The sequence below is a fragment of the Aulonocara sp. 'chitande type north' Nkhata Bay genome, linkage group LG20, assembly GCF_057382095.1.
Source record: "Aulonocara sp. 'chitande type north' Nkhata Bay isolate Kocher_YH1m ecotype deep benthic linkage group LG20, A_spYH_male_GT1.1, whole genome shotgun sequence".
NCBI classification, from domain to species: Eukaryota; Metazoa; Chordata; class Actinopteri; order Cichliformes; family Cichlidae; genus Aulonocara; species Aulonocara sp. 'chitande type north' Nkhata Bay.
Window position 1 is genome coordinate 73585 of NC_141363.1, and position 22768 is coordinate 96352.

The 22768-nt window shown below is 39.4% G+C and overlaps 2 protein-coding genes across 3 annotated transcripts; both read right to left on the minus strand.

Moving 5' to 3' along the window:
- Window positions 1–557: 557 nt before the first annotated feature.
- Window positions 558–8135, minus strand: LOC147304695 (bone morphogenetic protein receptor type-2-like). The gene is made up of 11 exons (XM_086276875.1): window positions 8024–8135; window positions 7595–7804; window positions 7189–7347; window positions 6622–6723; window positions 5423–5526; window positions 5097–5318; window positions 4104–4218; window positions 3684–3841; window positions 3345–3498; window positions 2072–2208; window positions 558–1990 (listed from the first exon to the last, which is right to left on the minus strand). Exons 1-11 carry the CDS (start codon window positions 8058–8060, stop codon window positions 1874–1876), a joined length of 1515 nt encoding a protein of 504 aa, XP_086133001.1. The 5' UTR covers window positions 8061–8135; the 3' UTR covers window positions 558–1873.
- A 1006-nt stretch (window positions 8136–9141) lies between these two features.
- Window positions 9142–13754, minus strand: LOC147304696 (kelch repeat and BTB domain-containing protein 12-like). 2 transcript variants are annotated; one of them, XM_086277271.1, is made up of 10 exons: window positions 13629–13754; window positions 12731–12906; window positions 12138–12319; window positions 11905–12037; window positions 11434–11667; window positions 10962–11320; window positions 10603–10876; window positions 9957–10104; window positions 9673–9870; window positions 9142–9592 (listed from the first exon to the last, which is right to left on the minus strand). In XM_086277271.1, exons 2-10 carry the CDS (start codon window positions 12899–12901, stop codon window positions 9444–9446), a joined length of 1848 nt encoding a protein of 615 aa, XP_086133397.1. In that variant the 5' UTR covers window positions 12902–12906; window positions 13629–13754; the 3' UTR covers window positions 9142–9443. The 2 variants fall into 2 exon arrangements, with proteins under 2 accessions (XP_086133397.1, XP_086133398.1); XM_086277272.1 differs by lacking the exon at window positions 13629–13754 and having other exon boundaries at window positions 12731–13030.
- Window positions 13755–22768: the final 9014 nt, after the last annotated feature.

Consider the following 22768-nt stretch of genomic DNA (forward strand, 5'->3'; position numbering starts at 1 on the left):
TACAAGATATTTTGAGGAAAGCAATGTGTTTGAAACTGAAGATATAGCATTTTAAAATACCACAGTGGCTCTGCTGCTTTATTAAAAGAAACGCTTTTGTTAGTTCTAATGAAACCGCATCAGGCAGGACACCAGCATAACTGTGAGCTCTCTAGTAGATGTTTCCGTGCATGACTAAATCACCCAGAATATCTGCAAGACCATTAGACTGCAGTACATGACGTCTCTGGCTTTTGTGGTTGGTAACATCAAAAGAACACTAACAGAAAGTGGGCTTAAAAGTAGGACAAGGGTTAAAATGAGGTTTACTGTTCTTTGTGGATTTTTGGAAATTGTTAAACTCATTCATCCTCGACTGACTCCTTCGTTGGGTTACCCACCACAAGCATATTATACTGGTTCAAATACGTCTTTCTCATTTGTTTCTCTACTGTTGTTAAAATTTGATGACATATAAAGTCATATTTTTGGAGCTTTGTGCAAACATTTGACTTAATCACAGCAACATTTGTAATGACAGTTACATACTGGAATTCAGTGCATGCAGCATACAATGCCAAAGAAACAGTTTTAAACTTGTGGTTGAAGGTTGGAGATCAAAAGACATGCTGCTGAGGCATGAGCATGCATCTCTGAAACATCAGTGACATTTTTGCATGAAAACAACATTTCAGTTGAATGCAAAAGTTTAAACAACGAAATGCTTAAATAAATATATTTCAAGTGTAAGCCAGAAGAATGTGGCCACATGTTGAACATGCTGGCTTTTTTCCTTGTTGTAGTGTTGAGAATAGATTTGTGATGAGATCACAATCCATTGTTTCCACTGCAAACAAATAGATGTGAGTGAACAGTGACATCTAGTGGTCAGTTTTAAAATAATCTTTATAATTAATTTGATAAATGAAAATTCTCTAATTCATAAGTTTCCTTGATTACACATTTTTAAATGAATATTATATTTGGTATTCTGCATCACCTTCAAAGCCCAGCCACAGCAGTCAAACGGTGTACGCTTGGAGTTTGTCCCTGTTGCTATCCTCTCTTTCATAAGTGATAAATGGGATTAAAAAGGTAACATTATGCACATTAATTTAAAGGCAGCTAAGTTACACAGTGTAAGATATATGCACTGGGGGAGTCTCCTGGGATTCAACAGTTACTTAGTAACTTCAACAGTAACAGTAACTTAGTAAACAGCACTCAATCATTGAGATACTGAAGTTAATGAAGAATAAATGTCAATAAAACATGAATTTCATGTTTCTTTGTTTGAAGACCTAAAAATTAGATTTAGCTTGAAATTTAAAACTGAAATAAATACTTGCACTTTCCAATAATCCCACTTACAGTTGATCATGGAATATTTAGTAAGAAACAAAGGAAACACTCTGATCTTATCTTTTTTCTTTTTCATTTTTTTAGGAGTGACCGTTTAGGGAGAGGTTCAATTTAAATTGAGTTTATGCGTATGAAACATTTGCTTTTTGGGTGATATTTGTTGCATTTCTGAGATGTTTTGAACTTGCATGGCTGCTACTTTGGTCGGTTCTCTTTTGTAATATATACCACAGGGCTTTCCATTAGCACGAACACAAATCCTGTGGGCTTTAAAAGAAACAGTGAAACCAGTTCCTGCTGAAGTAAGGCGTCAGTGGTACTATTAATGAGATGAAATTCAGTCTCCTTGTCAGTATAGCTCTGAGTAAACTGGGACAGAAATGCCTATGAGCCTGCTGAGTAATGCTATCAGAGTTCACTTTATATCAGAACTGCCAGATAAGAGATCATTATGGCAGCTGATGCAGAAAAAGGTTTCTGAAGGAAAGCAGTACAAAATCATGTCTACCTGAAAAGACAACAGAAAAAGAAGTCACAGAGAGTAAGAAGACTGAAGAGAGGTTATTCTTTCCACAACACTGTGAGCTGTCAGTCGGGCTTCTGAATCACTGTCCCAGCAATCCTCCAGGAGCTCCCTCAGCGCAGCTCCCTGAGAACAATAAACATTTAGTCCACACATTACAGACACCACAGGTGTAAGTGGTACCACAAAGCCCCTATGCAAGAATACCTGTGGTAGCAGTTCCCAGTGTTCAGGTATACAGGGTCTTTTGTCCATATAGGACACGTACAGCATGAGGCTCTCCAGTGTTACATTGCTTCCCAGCTCTAGTTCATATGGCAAAAGATGCTGTGGTGCAGCTCCGCCTGCAGGTGGAAGCAGTGCTATTAGTTTTTTCTAGGCTTAGTGAATTGAAAATATGACTTGTCAGCCCAGAAACCAATGCATTAACTATCAGATTTCAAGCAACTGGGAAACCAGGCCGGCTGGAGCGCACTATTCACCAGTTTCTGATTCAGATCAGTTTTCCCCTTTCAGTGACACACCCACTGAAAAGCCAGTGTGGTAATTGATATTTTCTGAGAGGAATGAAAGCTGGACACTCTAGCAACAGCCTGAAATTGTACTGTTGATAATGACAACCCATTACAATAATAGGCTCGCCTTAAAGCAGAGAAAACTGAATGACCTGCAGTTTTTTGTTTCTAAATTCAGACTACATTAAAAGTATCATATTTGACTCCAAACACATCAGAAACACTGCAGGTGTATGACATGACATTTATCATTTGCACTGCTGCACCATTATTGTTTGTTTGTTAATTTATTTCAAACGTGTAAACAATATACAGGTACACTTTGTAAAGAAAATAAGAGAGAGAGAGAGAAAATACTATACAAAAGTCAATACATTTCAATATTGCTACCGTTCTGATTCATTTACATGTTGAAAGGGAGTGGGAAGAAGTACACACTTATTTAATCCCACCCCTTTGCCATAAGTTATCAGTTAATATTTAGTCAGCTTCCTTACTGATATAATTTGTAATAAAAATAGTGAACAGATTTATATATAATATATACTATATACTATAATATCACATCATGAAATTTTTTAAATAGAGACATTCACTTATTATCAATATTTTCCCTTTCTTTATAGTTCAAGAAGATCATATTTTTATAACTCTTTTTCAACTGTTTTCTGTTTGGACGTTGCTTTAATTCCATATTCAAACTGTTCCACAGTTTCACTCCATGAACAGAAACACAAAAGCTTTTTCTTGTAGTACGTACCTTACATGTAAAAAAAAAAAAAGATAATTTCTAGTCAAATAAAGCTGCACTTTACAGCTACACAATATACAGCAACCTTTTTACAGTTTGCCGAGCCGTTTAGGTACTCTGAATAACTTTACCTTGGCCTTCTGTACTACTCTAAAGAGCCTTGGACTTATTTTTGAACATCATAACATCATATCATCTACTCATAATGACTAACCTTCAAATAAATCATAGCAGCACATCCAGATCTCCCACAGCAGCAGACCCAAAGCATAAACGTCACCCTGCATGAGAAACATGCTTTCGTTCAGGTTCACAAAGCCTTCCAGGATCTCAGGAGCCATGTAGTGCAGCGTGCCCAGTTGAATACACTACAAAAATACAAATGTATCTATTAGAAATAAGTAATAATATTGGATGTTTTGATTTCATGTAATTCTAGTGTGAAATTTTAATTACTTCAAAAAACAGCAGCAAGTCTAGGTCTTCAAGTTTTTTTGTTTTGTTATTTAAATAAGAGGATTTGAGTGGATAAACAGTAGTACCTGTGTCTCACCTTTGTGTTTTTATTCTGGTTGTGCCTGCGGTAAGGCTCTGAACAAGAACGCAGAATGGTGGAGCATCCAAAATCACACAGGGCACAGGTACCATCCGCCTTCACCAGCACGTTGGAGCTGCTGAGGTCTCTGTGGGCCACAGGAGGTTTGTGCAAATCTGTATGAAAAATCCAATAAACAATATTTTGTTCCTGTAGCTTACTCTCACATACCAAGACAGCCTCACATAAACAGCTTATCATTATTTAAGATTTGTGGCCACATTAGATGAATCACTGCAGTAGATCCATTGTTTGGATAAAAACAACTCATCTTTATTCTTGATGATAATAGTTTAAAAACATGCATTCTATGCTTCCCACATCAAACAGACAACCCATGCACACATGCATTTGTTGCAATATTATTCTGGCCAGTACCATGGCTGAGAAGGTCAGAGTGGAGATAGGAAAGTCCCTGTGATAGCGACTGGCACAGGTTCAGTGAGAACATCCAGCTCGTGGTTTGTTTTGACAAAAAGGAATGAAGAGATCCCTGAAATCAAAGGGATAATAGTCATTCGTACTTGAAGCATACAGTGGTTTCAAATACATAAAGCGCTATAGACTTAGAGCCATCGAACATAAACTATTCAACCATAAATATAGAAAAGCAATTATGTTTCACACATTAGCATTAGTTTTAAACTTTATGTAGAGCTGTTCTACTCTTACTGATCAACTGAAGTCCTACAAGGTTTAACCATACAGTACCGGATTATCCGATCTATGTCCAGGTTAGAATAACAGCTTAATATGACATGAATGTCTTCTGACTATGAGAATGTGAGAGCTCCACACAGAAAGACTAAGTTCAAACTAGGAAGCTTTCCTGCTGTGAGGCAGCAATCCTGACCCCTGACCCATTAAACCTTTATTAATGGTTTTGTTCAGTATACCCATCTTAAAATCTTTACAATCGTTTCCACTTAGTGTTTGCAATAATTTTATTAGCCTTACTCTACGATAATTCTGTCTCGGACTAGACATCTGATCAGAAATGGTTTTAATGATGAATGAGTCACATAATGCGACATGTTTCCTTCAGTCTCCGATGGGATCAAAAAGGAGCTGAAGTCATTGTGATTAAATAAGAGATGTGGGTAGAATAGCTGGTTTAATAAATATTTTTAAACACAGTGGCTTAACCTGGCATATAATTTGACATTTTTAGCGCCTGTTCATTTATTCATTTTTCTTTAACATTTACTCACGTTACTTTAGATAATTTGAATAAATATTTTTCTTTTACCTATATATTCTATTTGTCACTTGTAACAGACTCTTAGTATTATTTACAAATATTTCTCTGGTCTGTTCCATGCAGTTTTTTCCTTGAGCAGCTGTTGTCTTCGTGCAAAGGTTTTCACTCACATATTCAGCAAACTGCAGCACGATGAACCAGCTTTTGTCATCTGGTTTCCTCCCAGCACCGAGAAAGTTCACAATGCTAGTATGCTTTGACAGCAGTAGCTCATAAATCTCCTTTTCTGTGTTAAAATTATGTTCATAGGCTGCAGGTAAAAATTTGACAGCCACCACAGAGCCCTGGTATGTCCCTTGAAAAACAGTTGCAAAATGCCCTCGGCCCACAATCTGCAGGACATAAACAAGTAAAGAATCAGAACCTGTATGCATTTCTTGCTGATAATTTGCACACTACCTACTGTGGAATTAACCTGTTTCATAGCAGAGCATACCTGCTGTAGCTCGATCTGACTGATGTCGATCTCAGAGGTTTTTGTCATTTGGCAGGAACAGGAGGGTCGGATGTGGTAATGACTGGGGGACTGTAGATTCTTCTCTGAAATATTATAGTAAAGAAGTGATTTAGTTGCCACTCATAGAAAGTAATCTGGTAGTACAATAAAGCCACCATTCATTTGAAAGCTTCCTGATTAGTTACTGAGAGCATGGAAATGTGACTGAAGAGTAGCAGAGGGAGTACCGTAACACAGATAAAAACCAAGGTCAGCGTAGCACATAGAATGAAGGCATTTCAAGGCCAAGACATCATGGGAACTCAATTTAAGTTGAGAAAATGTAGAAACAATAGCTTTATTCTTCTGTGGAATTAAAAAAGACAAATGGACACATTATTACCATATTAATACTAAAAATAGACGGGTAAACCTAATATCTCATCACAGTTGATTGATGTGAACATGCAATGCAAATATTAAACACTAAAAATGTAAAACTGAAGGCAGAAAATGGACCTTAAACAAAACAGTCTTCAACCTCTGAGCTGGCCAGCTTGTTGTCAACTTTTATCACATGCGATGTTATCCCTTAATGAAATTCACGCAAGTTACACATCCCAGAGAACGACTCAACAAGTATGGAATGCCAGGACTGCCAAAATGAATTAATTAAATAGACCGTTAAATAATAAATAAATACATCATGAAATAATTAATTAAATGTGTCAATAATTAATCAAATATATATATATGTAATTAATTAATTAAATACATATTTGGACATATTTAATTAATTATTAATTATTTATTTCACATTTTAATTAATTATTGACACATTTAATTATTTCATGATAATTTTATTATTTCATTTTGGCAGTCCTGACCCTAGGAATTAAGACTGCCAAAATGAATAATTAATTAAATTATAGCATTAAAAAAAAAATAAGCATTAAAAGTGACATTGTTATTTTTAGGAAAATAGCAAACTGAATTTGAGTGTTTTTGCCCTGCATGCTGGACTTCTCTGAGAAATCTGAGGGTAAAGCATAACTTTGAAGGTGTAAAAGAAGATTCACTATTTTTTCTTTTCTTTTCTTTTCTTTTCTTTTTTTGCAGTGGAGTCAGTCAGGTCAAACTGAATTACTCAAGTGGTATTTAAATCATAAATAATGTTTTTGAAGAAAAAAGAACTTTACTTTTCTTTTTTAGGCAACTTCTCCATTGAGCAGCAACGATCCAGAAACACATAAAGAGCAAAATCCCAACCAGAGGTTTCACAGCCTTTTTCATGAAGACGACTAAAAAGGGGAGAAAAAAGGATTAGGTGCCAGTTGAATTCTGAATGAATGATCATATCTATCGCACATGCGAATGGGTGAAGAATTCAAGGAAAAACACAACAATTTGAGCTAGAGATCTTTGTAATGGTGTGTGAGCCATTTTGCTGGCATGGTGATGGCTAACTGTTCCAGATACTGACAAATCAATGCCAAGTGTTGGGTGTCTGGTAATGTTACACTTAATGTTGATTTTTCCTTAAATTTGTCAACCACCTGAATATATATTCAGCATAACAAGAGCCTAACAAGAAAAAGATCTTTGGTTTGATTCCCCGAGGGGCACAAATTCCTTTGGGGTTGCCTCGGGAAGGACATGAAGTGTTTTAGGCTTTTTAAATGCTTCTAATTGTATTATGATATATTATTCTTAAATTATACATTTATTTAGTAATTCACGGTTATATAACCTTATTAATACCATACCTGAAAAATAAGAGTAGGGGTGTGAAGTCTGTTCTTTTCCCCAAGTAATGTTGCCATTGCAGAGGTCTGTGTTGCACATGCACGTCAAGAATTGATTGTTGATGCGTGTTTGTGCCTTGCAGGTTTCATCTGGGCATGACTTTTCAATTCTGTCACAAGCTGCAATCGAAAAATCAGGAGCACGACAAACAATATTACATACTTCATTATACTTCACAGCACGTGGCACATTTCAGCTGTTACAATTGGCGCGGGAGCTTTCTTTAAACTAGCTTATCAATCATTAGATTTTTTTTTGCTAATGTGCTAAAAATGTGTTGTTGTTGTTGTTGTTGTTGTTGTTGTTGTTGTTTTCAATCACCCACTATACACTCCACGTACTTGCCCAGACATACGGGCTTCTTACCAAGAATGTCAGCTTTTGGTGTGCCGTTAATGATCCGGTAGTAGCCCACGCAACAGTCCGTGGTCTCACAAACTTGCACTGACCCGCTCACACTGCCCGCAGCAGTGTATTTCTTATTCTGCCTGTAGTTATGCTTTGTACTTTCTGTTATTTGAAAAAAACACCTTCTCTTCTGCTGTAAGGGCTTGCTGTAGATGCACATAATACATTCTGGGAATAAAAAAAAAGAATAAAAAGAAAGTCGGACGTATAATGTAAGATGACAACGGTGATTAATAACATAGGAGTCTAAATTAGCCTAGTCAACAGTCCTTTTACAACACAAGCAACACAACCTGTAACTATTAGCAGCCATCATTAATCAAAATCAGACACAGAAAAAGGAACAAACAACACAGCAGATTGGCAGATGATTTTAAAAATACTCACCCAAGGCCAAAATCAGCCACCACCTTTCTACTAGCATGTTTATTCACCCTGAGCGGCGAAGTTGAATGACTGTCCTGAGAATGTGAGATTCGTTTCTCATGCTTGCAAGCGCACCTCCCACCAGCCCACACCTGCTCTTGTATCCTTGCGCGAGGACACTTGTTGTCTAAAACATTAAATTTAGCCTCCCAGACTATCGGCATCATCTATCATCATCAAGGTCTCACAAAATGGCAATTTCAAAGAACTCTGGAAGTATGCGCTAGGTTATCTCAAGTCACGATTGCTGTATCAAATACTACAGTGAAATCTGCATTCATCTTAATGAATTGAAATGTTTTTTTAAGGGCAATGTAGAGTTTTTTTAGACTGACTATATCACTATTATTCGTTTAAAAAAGTGCATGAAAGACCAGGTATTGTGTGAATGCTTGGGAATTTCCGATTTTATGACCCACTGTCTTCAGATCTGACCCAAGAATACTTTGGTATACAGATGTGTTCATTGGTGTTCATTGTTCTACCATGTTGATTGAAGCATGGAGAGTCTTTTGGGATTTTTGTAGTTAATGAGCATTGCACAGTCTGACCTTGGGTCAAATCTACTTGGACGTCCATTCCTGGTAAGATTGTGGCATTGCGTTAACACACACCTGAATCCTCCATCTTTTTCACGTCACTTTATTATTTCATTTTATTATTATATCATTTCAACATGCAGTTATCCAAAAAAAAGGAGAGGAAAATATATTTAAAATGTTTTCTCACTAAGAGGTCACCAAGTTCTTCTGCTGACATCCTTTCAGTCCAAGTAATGTTTGACAACACACAGAAAAAAACAACAACAAAAAACAAGTAGCAGTCAGTGTGAGGCTTCTGTGGTTTCTGTAGTTTGATGGAAGAGCAAAATAAATAGCTTGTTAAATATAAAATTAGCTTTTTTTTCTTGCCATCCTTCTTTTTACTGAAAGAAGAGTTAAAGTGGTGGAAGGGACTTTTGTATAGGCAAGATTTTGTGACCTTAAACTAACACGTGCAGTTTAACAGTTTATACCACATATAGAAATTACACAGAACAGAATGTTGATTTTTCTTTTATTCTTACATTTACAGGTAAAATTTATTGCTTGGACAAGACATGTAACAAACAGACTTTTGACTGAACATATCATACAACACAATATATATTTAATTACAGCTAATGTCCCATTGATATATAACATAAAACTGCATTATCTAAAGTTTGACTTTGGATACTCATATAGCAAAAAAATAAGTTGTTAGTTAATTATAGTGAAAATTAATCTGGTTATTCTTTTTTCCAAATACCAAGAGTGAATAAAGCTTTTTTGAATGAGACTTTCCGGGTTTAGCGTATAGACGCTCACTTTCCACACACACTGGCCCAGCAGGAGCTGGATTAGGGTGTGAAGAGATCTCGAGGATTAAGATTAGCCACCAGACAGACGTCGTAGCTGTCGTGCATGGCTGCTCGTCTTTCCACAACTGTCCACACATTGTCTGCAGGGTCCAATTCCAAAAGTTCCTTGGTGATGATCTCATGACGGCCTGCAGCCATTAGAGAAAAATTATTTGAGCGCATGCAAAAGTGCTTTTAAAAATTATTTGACAGGCATTCAGTAACTGACCAGCCCCCTTGTAGTATCCACAGAGATAGAGCTTTCCATCCACTACTCCTACGTTGGAGGCGTTCGTTCGAAAGGAAAGTAGGGATGTGGGGACGGTTGGTCCTGGTCTCCAGGTGTCTGTATCTGGGTTGTAGATCTCCACGGAGCTCAGGCAACGACGCGATTGCCCACGGTCCTCTCCATCGCATCCTATACCACCTGGAAACAAACGCATCTACTCTTGCTCCAGTGCAGAAATTTCACAATACTAACATAGATACAGTTATGTGTTTTGGTAGACTGACCTAATACATAGATCTCTCCATTGAGTACAGCTGACCCACAGCGGTACCTGGAGTACTTCATGCTGGCACACTCTGTCCATCTGTCTTTGCCGGGGTCAAACTGAAACACACGATTGCTGAGCTTGTCAGGCTCGTCGTCAGGGTGATCCTGAATGGCAGGATGAGAGATTTAGGCAGAGAGATGAAGAAAAAGATGAGGACATGGGGACATATTGGACAAATGAGAAGCAGAAATATTTCAGTAACTATTTCACCATCTCTATCATGTGGAATTGTTTTTAAAAAACGAAAATGATTTTAAATAAAAGTACAATACTGATGTTAATGTTCAGGGGAAAAACAACCAGTTTGTGGATTTTATATGGCAAGTTTTTGTAAATTTTTGAGACTTCCACAACTTCAGTATGATTTTTTTCCCCGTGAAAAACCTAAATAAATTTTACATTACATTTTAAACTAATACCATGTAAAAAAAAAAAGGCCAGACACAACAAGTATGATAAAAATTCAAACTCACATATACAAATACATTTTTTCTTTTATTTTGTAAGAAGGTTCCATAAATACTCAGTTTAAAAAGATGAATTTTTGGGGCAATTATTTCATGGCTCAGGCTTTAAACGGTTAAGATGGTGAGTCTGGGTACCTGTGGTGTCCACCCCCCCAGCACATAAAGATGCTCCTTCAGTGTCACAACAAAGTGACTGGCTAATGGAAGAGGCAGAGGAGCAAAGCTGAGCCAGCTGCCTCCTCTCTTCAGCGACCATCGCTCCATGCTGTCTGTGATGACGTAGTGATTACGCACTTTCATCTGACCACCGATTAAATAGAGAGCATCTCCTATGAGCCCTAAAGCATACATGTCCCTGTAAGCTGCTGAGCACAACTTCCCCCAGCTGTTCTCCTCTGAACTGTCATACCTGGAAGATAAACAAGTAGTTCATTTGTTAATTCAGTGTGGTGCCTATTGATAAAAAGATTTCTGATATGCAAAGAGATTAAAACCTGTAGATATCAACCCCCTTCGTTCGATGTTGGTCTTCTGCTTCTACGGCCACCACTATGATGTTTTCTCGGCTCACTGCGCCTGCTGTGATCTGTCCCACTATGCTGCAGCCCCTCAGGGGAGAGGGGATGTAGTAAGTCTTCCTAGCATGGGGGTCAAAGCAAAAACTGAGGTCAGCAAGTCCTCCACGCCGCGCAGGGACGCCCTCCTTATTCACACCACCCAAACAAAGGAGCAAATCTGTTGTCTCCATGCCATAGCGAAGAGCTCGGCGAGGAGGAGCTGCGGCCTCGCAGAGACCTGACGTCTGGAGAACAGCATCAATCATCCCAAAGCACTCAGTATCCCGCAGAAGCACCTGAGAGAATCATAAGTATAAGAATGATATATCTATATACTTATCTCAGGACAAATATAAATAGGGAGTCTTGCTCCTTATTATATTTGGACCTCATTCCAATCTCTTCATACCGGGTTTCTCCTCCTTGCTTTACAAAGAAATCCAGGATCCACAAGCTCCAGTCGGACATGCCTGAGCAACTCCACAGCCTGGGCTTCCCTTTCTGAGTCACCCCTGTACTTTTCCACCCAGCGCAGCACCAGCTCCAAAACAACCTCCTCCTGTGATACGTTAAGGTCATCTAAGCCAAGCAGTTCCCCAAGACTTTGAGCATTCAGCTCTAGCACTTCTTCTTCTTCACAAACCTAGTTAAACAAAGATAAAGAAAGACAGTATACTGTAAGTAATGAATATAAAATAAGAATAACATTGCAAAATGAACAAAAGATATTCAGAGATTTCCTCAGTGTTCAAAAGCTTCACTGAACTTTGATTCTTCTGATAATTTAGGGCAGGCCTAACTTCATTAATCGTAGGTTCATGAACATTTTTAAAGACTATGATTGAGGGATTCTTTCACATTGGTAATACTTAAACCCTACCTGTGAAAAGTGTTGACAAAGATATCGCAAGGCACAGTCAGCGAGGCTAGTTGCTCCCAAGTTCCTGGCCCAGTGGTACAGACCAACACAGTTTGACGGGTCCATACAGGCCTCCATGTGACTCTGGCACAACCTTACCTCAGTAAAAACAAGGAGAGTACTTCTTAAGCATAAAACTTGCACTTTAGCAGGTGACACCTTTACCAATTACCCCTCTGTCAGTTTCACCGCACCTGAAGCCTCCGTCTACATGTAGCAGAAAGGCAGCAACGGCCACTCCCTGGATGTTGTTGTTTGTTAGTGGGAGCTCGCCACAGTACATGTAGTCCAGCAGCAGCCTTAAGCTTTGTGCAGAAGTGTCTCTGAGTGGTATTTCTCCTCCGTGCGTCTCCTTCAGACCACATGTAAACATGGCCTGGACACAATGATTCACCAGAACAGTAAGAAATGATACAACTACAGCCTTGCGTCTCATTAATGCATTTGCTTGGAGTAGTTCAGAAAAAAATAATAAAAAATATGGTAACACTTTATAATATGGCCTGCAACGAACGGCTTAATTCCCCTGCAATACAACATGATTTCCAATGTATTTTATTTGAAATTACCGGAAACAAAGAAATAATTATACTGTAAGTAGATTTTAGTATTATGTTTAGAATAATAAGTAATATGGAAGTAATTTTATGTAGTGCATAAGTGCTTTTGAGTATTGCATATCTTCAGGTATTTTACAGGAAAATAAAAATAATTGCATTGCAAATAATTTAAATAGTGTTCTTCATTTTCCTTCAAGCATACGGTTTATTGTTCCTGACTATTTTACCTGGAAGTAAGGACTGAATGCAGACAGCACCACCTTGTGGCAATGGAAGGGGATCCCTTCAGCTAGCAGCACCACGTCAGTGAGCTCCTTAGTTGTTCTCATCCTCTCTAGCTGCCTTAGCAAAAGTGAGGCATGCTCTGCTTGAGCAGAGTGCAGCACCTCAGCATCCATGGACTCTTGTTTTGAAGAGAGGGGAGTTGTGGAAAATGCATCAGTAATTACAATTAAATAAATCAATAAACAAAATGAGTGAACATCTGTGAAAGTTTGGTCTATGCACACTTGTATGCAGTTTCAACTGCATCTTCACTATCGCAGCTTCGCTGTTGTCAGTAGGTACTGCATGGAACATTTTCTCCCACGTGAGACTGAATGACTATGCACTTTTCCTCCGTGGGTCTGATCCATGCACGGAGCATATTTAGTTCCACTTTTTGTTTATTCGCGTTGAGCTAATGAGTACCAAGTGTATTCATTAGCTCAGCCGGGAGTGCTTCGCATGAGTGAGCTAACTCATGCCAGTCACAATGGCCATTATATTATGAACACATGAGCAGTGTGAACTCTGATCATGCTTTTAAGTGTGAACAGTGGTTCAAATCAGCACATCTTTCTTTTGTTTTTATAAATTACGTTGACATGTACACCAATCATGTTAAAGAGTCTGCCTTAACTAATGCAACATTTAATATACTTCATAAAGCTAAATAGCATTGACCTGTTTGTAGATTACGTTCTACTACATGTTGACCTGTGGTTCCACCCCTGCAGCTGATAACCACACTCTGTGTGCGTGAGCTACACATAAACAGCCCACAGACACGCACACACGGTTCAGAGAAGCAGAAATAGCAAGCATTATATTTGCTAAGCACATGCAGAAAAACAGTTACCATACCAGTGTTGTCCAAAGAACCAAGATTAGAAGTATTAAAATGAGATTACGTCAGTTTTCCTTGCCAAAACTACAACACAGGCTGGGCTGTTTGTGTCAAGTTTTTGTTTGCTGCCAGTTCTCTCGTGTTCTGTGCCATTTTGTTTTGGTGAGTGGGGGTCAACAGCATGTTCACTGTCAAAAACGAGTTTAAAATAGACCAGCAAGTGCTGGTGGGGCTGCAGGCCTGTTCAGGTTTCTATACATGACTGAACAGTCTGTCCTTAAACTCATTCATGCAGCGTTTCACTCTCATTACTTTAAAATGTGCAGATTTCTCTTTATAAAGAGAAATCTGCACATTTTTCCTTAAAATAATTCTATAGAATTATTTTAAGGAAAAATGTGCAATTTCATTAAGAGACCACATGAATAATTAACATGACGTGAACAGGTATGTTTAAAGATAGTTAACTAAAATTAAATTAAAATCTAAAGTTATGTGATTTTTTTTTTTTTATAAAATAAAAATTAAAAACTAGACTTTGAAAGAAATTAAAACAAATAAATTAAAACTAAGGAGAATATAAAACTAACTATTTGTTAATTTGGGAAACTCACTGATGAGGCTTTAATGCAGGTGATTGTTGAGGCTTTGGATGTCCACAAGACTGTGAGTCAACTGTTTTCAAAAAGTTCTATTGATTTTTCTGCCACTGCAAAAAAAATGATTTGTTAAAATTATGAAATAAGTAAAAAAAAATTTAAAGTGAAATGGTAAGTTATTTTCTCCATTTCCAACAATATTCCCAGAAGTTTCAGTTGGGAAGTCTATAATTTGACGTTTCTGTCACTTAAAGGAGGACTTTTAAAAAAATTTTTAAAAAGCTGGAGCAGCTTCTCTGGTTACAGATGGTACCTACACCATTTTGGTGCTTTAAATGTTGTTGGGCCCTAAGTTCATAGTAGTGACAGATACTAGAAAAAAAAAAAATGGGGAAAAAGGTCTGAGCACATTTGGCTCTCTAGTAAAAACAAAACAAAAACAAAAAACACACAAAAAAAACTATTTAAACATTTATACAAAGGCAACATTTCAATCCACAGCTTCTGGTTTTCCTGAAAGTCTGTCAAAAAAAAGAAAGAGTGGACATTTTCTAGAAGGTATAATCAAATCACTGTTGAAAAACATCACAATAACATATCAACAACAAGTCCAGATAAGAAACAGAAACTGGTTTTCAAGGGTGCTTTCCAAAATAATTTAAATTATAACCTTTTTTGAACTAAAAGAAATCGGTATCATCCATGTAAGCTTTATTATCAAAGCATTTTTATTACAAAAATCAAAAATCTATAAAACAAACAAACAAACAAGCAAACAAAAAACTATTCTGAAATGCTGCTGTTGTATAAATGTTTTACATGTGAGTGAAGTTGGCCCCCCCCCACCTTCTTCAAATCCAACAAAAGTGGTATCAAACGTTTGTGCTACGTTTGTGCTGGTTTGTGCTGCAAAAATTTTTGTTTATGCTGCCTCTGTTTTAAAGATATTAATGAAAATGTAAAGGTCAAAAGGTCAACCAGCCCCCCCACATTACCCAAATCAAACAAAATTGATGTCAAAAGTTTGTGCTACGTTTGTGCTGGTTTGTGCTGCAAAAATTTTCGTTTGTGCTACTATCATTTTAAAGATATTAATAAAAGTTTCTAGAGGTCATCAGAGGTCAACCAGCCCCCCCACATTAATTAAATCAAACAAAATGGGTGTCAATCAACTGTGCTACGTTTGTGCTGGTTTGTGCTGCAAAAATTTTTGTTTATGCTGCCTCTGTTTTAAAGATATTAATGAAAATGTAAAGGTCAAAAGGTCAACCAGCCCCCCCACATTACCCAAATCAAACAAAATTGATGTCAAACGTTTGTGCTATGTTTGTGCTGCAAAATTTTTTATTTGTGCCGCTATCATTTTAAAGATATTAACAAAGATTTCTAGAGGTCAACAGAGGTCAACCAGCCCCCCCATATTAATGGAATCAAACAAAATTGATGTCAAACGTTTGTGCTGGTTTGTGCTGCAAACATTTTTGTTTGTGCTGCTAACATTTTAAAATTTTTAATAAAATAACGTCTTGATGCGTGCTTAATCATCCAGGTAAGTAAATCCCAAAGGTTGATTCTGTTCATCTGGACATTTTCAGTTGGAGAAACGTTTCGTCACTCATCCAGGTGACTTCTTCAGTCTCAGCTGACTGCAGGTTTCCCCAACCTTATAAACAGTACATTTGCATAGTGAAGGAAACTAGCACCACTGAATGAACAATGTGCTGGGGGGTTAGTTCCATGATTGTTAGTATGCAAATTCTTATGACCATTGATCAATGACAACTAATCAAAGCCTACTGATCAATGGCCATGAGTACCATTCACAGAAAGTGGGGAATGGCTACAATCACAGCATTGTAAGATGGCAAAAGATGTACCCTTGGGCCCCCCTTCTCGATTCAGAGATGGTCAGCATCCTGACAGCCCAATGGACGAAGCTGTCTCTCAGTCTGCTGGTTCTGGCCCGGAGGCTCTTCAGTATCCTTCCTGATGGCAGCAAATTGAAGACGCTGTTGAAGGGATGAGTGGAGTCACCTGTAATGGAGACGACCTTCTAGATGAGGCAGGTGCAGTAGATCTCCTGGGGAGGGGGGCAAGAGAGGTCCCCACAATGCTCTCGGCTGCTCTCACTACCCGTTGTCATTTTTTCCTGCAGAACCCAGTGCAGGAGTCATACCACACAGTGATGCAGCTGGTGAGGATACTCTCAACTGTGCCTCTGTAGAAGGTGCTCATAATGGGGGTTGAATCTCTTGTGCTTCTCAGTTTGCAGAGGAAGTAGAGTCACTGTTGGTCTTCTCCACATTCAGGGACAGGTTGTTGTTGCTGTACCACTCTGCCAGATGGTTAACTTCACCCCTGTAGTAGATCTCGTCGTGGGTCAGCAGAGTGAAGAGAAGGGGGCTCAACACACATCCTTGGGGAGCCCCCGTATTCAGTGTTCTTGGGCTGGAGGTGTTGCTGTCGACCCGTACTGTCTGCTGTCTTCCTGTCAAGAAATCTAGCAGCCCGTTATACAGCAAGGTGCTGATCCCCAGCAGATCCAGTTTGTGAATGAGTTGCTGGGGAATGATGGTGTTGAATGCTGAACTGAAGTCTATGAACAGCACTCTGACATATGAGTCTCTAGTGTTCAGATGTGTGAGGGCTGAGTGAGGGGCAGTTGAAATTCCATCATCGGTTGAGCGTTTTGACCGGTATGCGAACTGAAATGGATCCAGGTTGGGGGAAAGCGATAATTTGATTTGATGCATGAATGTGAGAGTGAATGAATAGTGGTATTGTAAAGCGCTTTGGGTGCCTAGAAAAGCGCTTTATAAATCCAATCCATTATTATTATTATAACCGTTCAAAGCACTTAACTTAATAATGATGGAGGTGAGTTTGACAGGACGGTAGTCCTTAAAGCAGGAGATAGATAACTTCTTGGGTACAGTAATGATGGTGGAGGCTTTGAGGCATGTGGGAACGATCGCCTGACCCTAGTGATGTGTTAAAGATGTCTGTGAAGACATTTGTGAGTTCCACAGCATAGTCCGTCAGTGCTTGTCCAAGGATGTTATCAGGACCTGGAGCTTTGCGTGTACTGATTTTGGCAAGGGATCTCCACACACTGTCTGGGGATTGTGTCACCACTGTCTGTAGAGTGGGCTTGTAGTCTGTGATGGTTTGTATTCCTTGCCACTGCCTCAAGTATTTCTGCTGTCGCTGAAGCTTTGCTGTAGCTGATGCCACGTGACAGGTTTGCCCTTGCTGTTCTTAGACTCACCTAATTCCCGGCTCTGAAGGCTTGCATTTTTCAACCTTAGGAGCATTTAAACCTGACCTGTGAGCCATGGTTTCTGAGTGGCCCGGACAGTGATAGTCCTGGTCTCTGTGACATCATCGATGCATTTTGGGATGTAGGCAGTGACCGTTTCTGTATATTCCTGAAAGTCTGTGGTGTCGTGTGTGGCAGCCTGTGGTGGAAAAGCAATGCCTCTGAGGACCCTTCTGGCCACACCTGTACCGGCTTACGAACTGGTTTGGTGACTTTGACCAGGGGCCTGTGGGAACCCATGGCACACCTAGATTTCTGCCTGTAGCACAAACGTAGCACAAACGTTTGACATCAATTTTGTTTGATTTGGGTAATGTGGGGGGGCTGGTTGACCTCTGATGACCTATAGAAATTTCTATTAATATCTTTAAAATGATAGCAGCACAAACGAAAATTTTTGCAGCACAAACCAGCACAAACGTAGCACAAATGTTTGACACCACTTTTGTTGGATTTGGGTAATGTGGGGGGGCTGGTTGACCTTTTGACCTTTACATTTTCATTAATATCTTTAAAATGATAGTAGCACAAACGTTTGATACCACTTTTGTTGGATTTGGGTAATGTGGGGGGGCTGGTTGACCTCTGATGACCTCTAGAAATTTTTATTAATATCTTTAAAATGATAGCAGCACAAACTAAAATTTTTGCAGCACAAACGTAGCACAAACTTTTGACATCAATTTTGTTTGATCTGGGTAATGTGGGGGGGCTGGTTGACCTTTTGACCTTTACATTTTCATTAATATCTTTAAAACAGAAGCAGCACAAACGAAAATTTTAGCAGCACAAACCAGCACAAACGTAGCACAAACGTTTGATACCATTTTTGTTGGATTTGAAGAAGGTGGGGGGGCCAACTTCACTCACATATGTTTTACAGTCCACAGACTTTTGCTCTTTTTCTTTGCTGATAAATGCTTTTTGAGGTGTTTTTGGTCACACTTGCTATTTACTTTATCTAAAGTGAAACAATATCATTTGACAAGTAAGTGTTACTTTAATAAGGACAGATCCTTTGGAAGAATTGAATGTGATTTACTGAGATAGAGAAATTAATCAATTTGGCGATTTGACTCCAATTACCCATCATGACAGAACAGAAACCCAAGCGGTGAGAAGATTTAGGAGAGGACCCCCCTCCCCCAAAGTCTAGACGTGGGTAGTGGTGAAAATGAAGACTGAGACTGAGGTGGAGATGGGGAAGAGGTTGGAGTCTAAAAGGGAGAATGACGGAGAGCATGGGTTTTAAACCAGGGGTGTCCAACTCCAGGCTTTAAGGGCCAGTGTCCTGCAGGTTCTAGTTCTCACCTGGTGTCAACACACCTGAATTAAATCATTAGTTTATTACCGGGGCTACCGAGAACTTCAAGACATGTTGAGGAGGTAATTTAGGCATTTGAATCAGCTGTGATAGATGGAGGGCACATCTAAAACCTGCAGGACACCGTCACCTGAGGCCTGGATGATTGATGATGGACTAGAGTAATAATGTTAGAATTGAGAATGACAACATGGTGTCATGGTCTGGGTGAGTCACAGTACTTTTCCACAGTGGTTGCTCTCGGAGCCACCATCGCTCCTCCCAGGATCACCACCTGTGACTGATACAGGGAGTGCAGAATTATTAGGCAAGTTGTATTTTTGAGGAATAATTTTATTATTGAACAACAACCATGTTCTCAATGAACCCAAAAAACTCATTAATATCAAAGCTGAATTGGAGGCCTATCTCCACCTACCACCACTTCCCCTGCCGGTGGCGGACTCCCTCAGGTGTCGGTGCGTTGGTGGTTCTTTGTGTCTGGGGGTGGGCGTCCAGGTACACACCGGCTCACTCCTTGGCGGCCGCTTATCGGGACCTGGAGCCTGGGGCTCGCTCGGGCCCCTTCGGGGGTGGGGTGCCCCCGGCCTCTCGGCCTGGGGCTCGGTCACTCAGGCACGGCTGGCGGCCGGCGGAGCTCACGGGCGCGTCACTGCAACTCCCCCTGGCTTCTGCTCCGCGGCTGCTGAGTGAACCCTCATCTGGGACTCTCCTCAGCTCTTACTGGAACAGTGGCGCGGCTGCCCCTCTGTTGGTCTTCCATGGTCTCTTGTGTTCTGGGGGCCTCTGGATGTCTGGAGTTTTGATCTCCTCCATACCTGCTTCACACCCTGGAGGACGGGGCTGTGGCCCCCCCACACTCCCTAGCAGATCGTTACATGGAGAAACCTTTGGAATACAAGCGCGCTGATCCACACAGGTATGCACACGGGTGTTCACTGCTCGTAGACCCAAATTACACCTTTCTTGGCTGCTACTTCGAAGCACATCTGTCCTGCGTGCTGCACAACAACATTGAATATTTAGTATTTACTGCTGTTTACACTTAGCTAGATTAATGCGATGGTGTTGTGTTTAGTATGTTGCTTTGTTTTTTTTTTTGTCTTTTTTTGCTTGTTTTCTATTCTTGTCTCAACAGGTGATCCAGGAGATTTTTATTTTTTTTCTCCCCCCCTTTCTCACTGTCCCTCTCCCCTTCTGTTTTTCCTTTCCTTCCTCTTTCTTTCTCCCTTTCCTATCTCTCACTCATGTCTGTCCCGTCTGTAACATCTGAAAATAAAATATAATAAATAATAAAAACAAAGATCGACCAAATGGACCAATACGGCAAATGGATTTACCATTTGGCAAAGTAAATCCATTGGGTATCCTTGTTGGTCTTCAGACAACAATTCTGATGGCTAAAGAACCAAATGGGACAGGCGAGAAAAAAAATAAAATAAAAATATCAAAGCTGAATGTTTTTGGAAGTAGTTTTTAGTTTGTTTTTAGTTTTAGCTATTTTAGGGGGATATCTGTGTGTGCAGGTGACTATTACTGTGCATAATTATTAGGCAACTTAACAAAAAACAAATATATACCCATTTCAATCATTTATTTTTACCAGTGAAACCAATATAACATCTCCACATTCACAAATATACATTTCTGACATTCAAAAACAAAACAAAAACAAATCAGCGACCAATATAGCCACCTTTCTTTGCAAGGACACTCAAAAGCCTGCCATCCATGGATTCTGTCAGTGTTTTGATCTGTTCACCATCAACATTGCGTGCAGCAGCAACCACAGCCTCCCAGACACTGTTCAGAGAGGTGTACTGTTTTCCCTCCTTGTAAATCTCACATTTGATGATGGACCACAGGTTCTCAATGGGTTCAGATCAGGTGAACAAGGAGGCCATGTCATTAGTATTTCTTCTTTTATACCCTTTCTTGCCAGCCACGCTGTGGAGTACTTGGACGCGTGTGATTGCAATCCTACAATAGCTTCACTCGCCTGAACGCTAATCTCCAGTCACTCTTCAACAGCCACTAAACTCTCAGTCTGCCTGCCTCCCTGCTCTTGCTGTTTTGGAATCACGGATCACTACTACTGACTCACCCAGGCCTCCTCCTCTCTCTCATTAATCCACCTGCAATCAAGTAAGACTGTTCAGACAAATCAGATTGGATTTATTCTGTTGTTCCTACAAGAACCAGCCTGACTCTTCCCATCTGTTTCAGTGCCTCTCCGTCCTCGACTCTCGCACCACCACTCCCCTTGCTGTGCCCTGTCTGCCACAGTTCATGTTCTGGGATATTCTAGTTTAAAATCCCCTAAAGCTCATGTACATAGTGTCTCACCCACCTTCATAGTTTGTATATCATAGTATGCCACTGGTTATTCATAGCTTTCCCGTGGTTCATGTTTCATGGTGTGTCGCAGTTATTTACAGTTTACATTCATTGTAGTTTTTGAATATCATTGTGTCTCGCAGTTCCCGTTCACTGTAAAAAAGTCATCTAGCTTGTTAGCTAATAGTTTGTTTCCTCACTTTAGCATTGCGTTAGGTTTAGTTTCAACACTGTTATTCCATTACGTTATTGTAAATAAAAGTTACTGAGTCTCAGTTTGAATCTGTTTTGTGCCGTGACACGTGGGGGGGAAAGGAAGTAAAGTAAAGAACAGAAAAGCAGGAAAGTTGATCCTAGTTTGGGTAAAACTGACCTTTTGTTCACAAATATCAAAAGTCAGAAATGTTTGTACTGTGTACAAAATGCTTACTTTTATTTGGTGATTGTACATTTTCACATGTGTTGATGTCACCACAGGGAGAAAAAAACAGTAAACACAGAGAAAAATCACAGAATGAGAGAATGTTTAAAATATCGACTAGTACTGTGTCTTCATTTTCTCATGTGTCTTGTATGCAAGCTCGCATGAATGCACGTCTAAACACTCATGTACAAACACATCAAAGATAACAATAGCTAGAACTGGATTAGACAAATGTTGCACATTGGCATGAGGCATGCAGCAACTTTGTTCAAACATCTACTGAAGCAAATGATTGCTGAAAATAAACCCCAAAAAGGCCTTGACACACAAAAAGTACATAATGGCAATTATACAAACTTTTTCACATATTCAGATTTTTCAGGAGGTGTGTCTGCTTCCTGGGCGGGTCGTAAAGGTCACACTTTGGCTAATTATTCACAACTGTTTTAACAGACAGTCAAGCATACTGCAATACACAACAGTAGATACAAGAAGCGTGATGCTCGCAGATTACAGGAAGTGTAGATTAATCAGTGACACATACGCCGGTCGTCTGTACATTAACATCTCTGAAATGTGCCTCCTTGCAAATGTTGCATCCTGAAACTGTTGTCACATGGCCAGCCCCTATCCCAGTTTTCCAACAGGACCTTTGTCCACAGATTTACCACAGTTTATGATGATGAATGTGTGTGCATTGATAAAGTAAAAGTGTCTGCAGAGCTGCTTAAAAAATGTTGAATTATTATATGCAACAGGGCAGTTATTGTTTTGAACAAACCCTTAAACTTAATATATTATATTAGTTATTTTTTCATTCTCCCTGAAATGTTTCCACAAAAATGTCAACAGAAAGGAAAAAAGCAGTCAGGAAAAAATGGGAAAGGCTAAAATATAAGACATTTCTTAAATAAAAAAAAAAGACAACTTAAAAGTGACATCTTCCTAAATTTACTAAACTTACACAGATTACACAAGTGGGCTCAGCCCAGGCCACACTGAGCACACTCAGCCGTTATCTTGCCAAACTGGCTGTTTCATGCAGGACTTATGGCACTGCTTTGGTGTCTGTTTGCGTAGGTCTTTAGCTGTGCAAAAACAAAAGGTTGAGGCTACAGAGAAATTTATACCATCTCACCTGGCAGGGATGACAT

Bases quoted from the DNA above. Each gene is read 5' to 3' on its own strand.
- LOC147304695 (XM_086276875.1), bottom strand. From the start codon at position 8,060: ATGCTAGTAGAAAGGTGGTGGCTGATTTTGGCCTTGG. The intron at 7,805-8,023 runs GTGAGTATTTTT...TTTTATTCCCAG, and splicing joins GTGGCTGATTTTGGCCTTGG to AATGTATTATGTGCATCTAC. The intron at 6,724-7,188 runs GTATGGTATTAA...TCCCCTTTTTAG, and splicing joins CCCCTACTCTTATTTTTCAG to TCGTCTTCATGAAAAAGGCT.
- LOC147304696 (XM_086277271.1), bottom strand. From the start codon at position 12,901: ATGGATGCTGAGGTGCTGCACTCTGCTCAAGCAGAGCATGCCTCACTT. The intron at 12,320-12,730 runs GTAAAATAGTCA...CATTGTGTCCAG, and splicing joins CATTCAGTCCTTACTTCCAG to GCCATGTTTACATGTGGTCT. The intron at 11,668-11,904 runs GTAGGGTTTAAG...TTGTTTAACTAG, and splicing joins TTTGTCAACACTTTTCACAG to GTTTGTGAAGAAGAAGAAGT.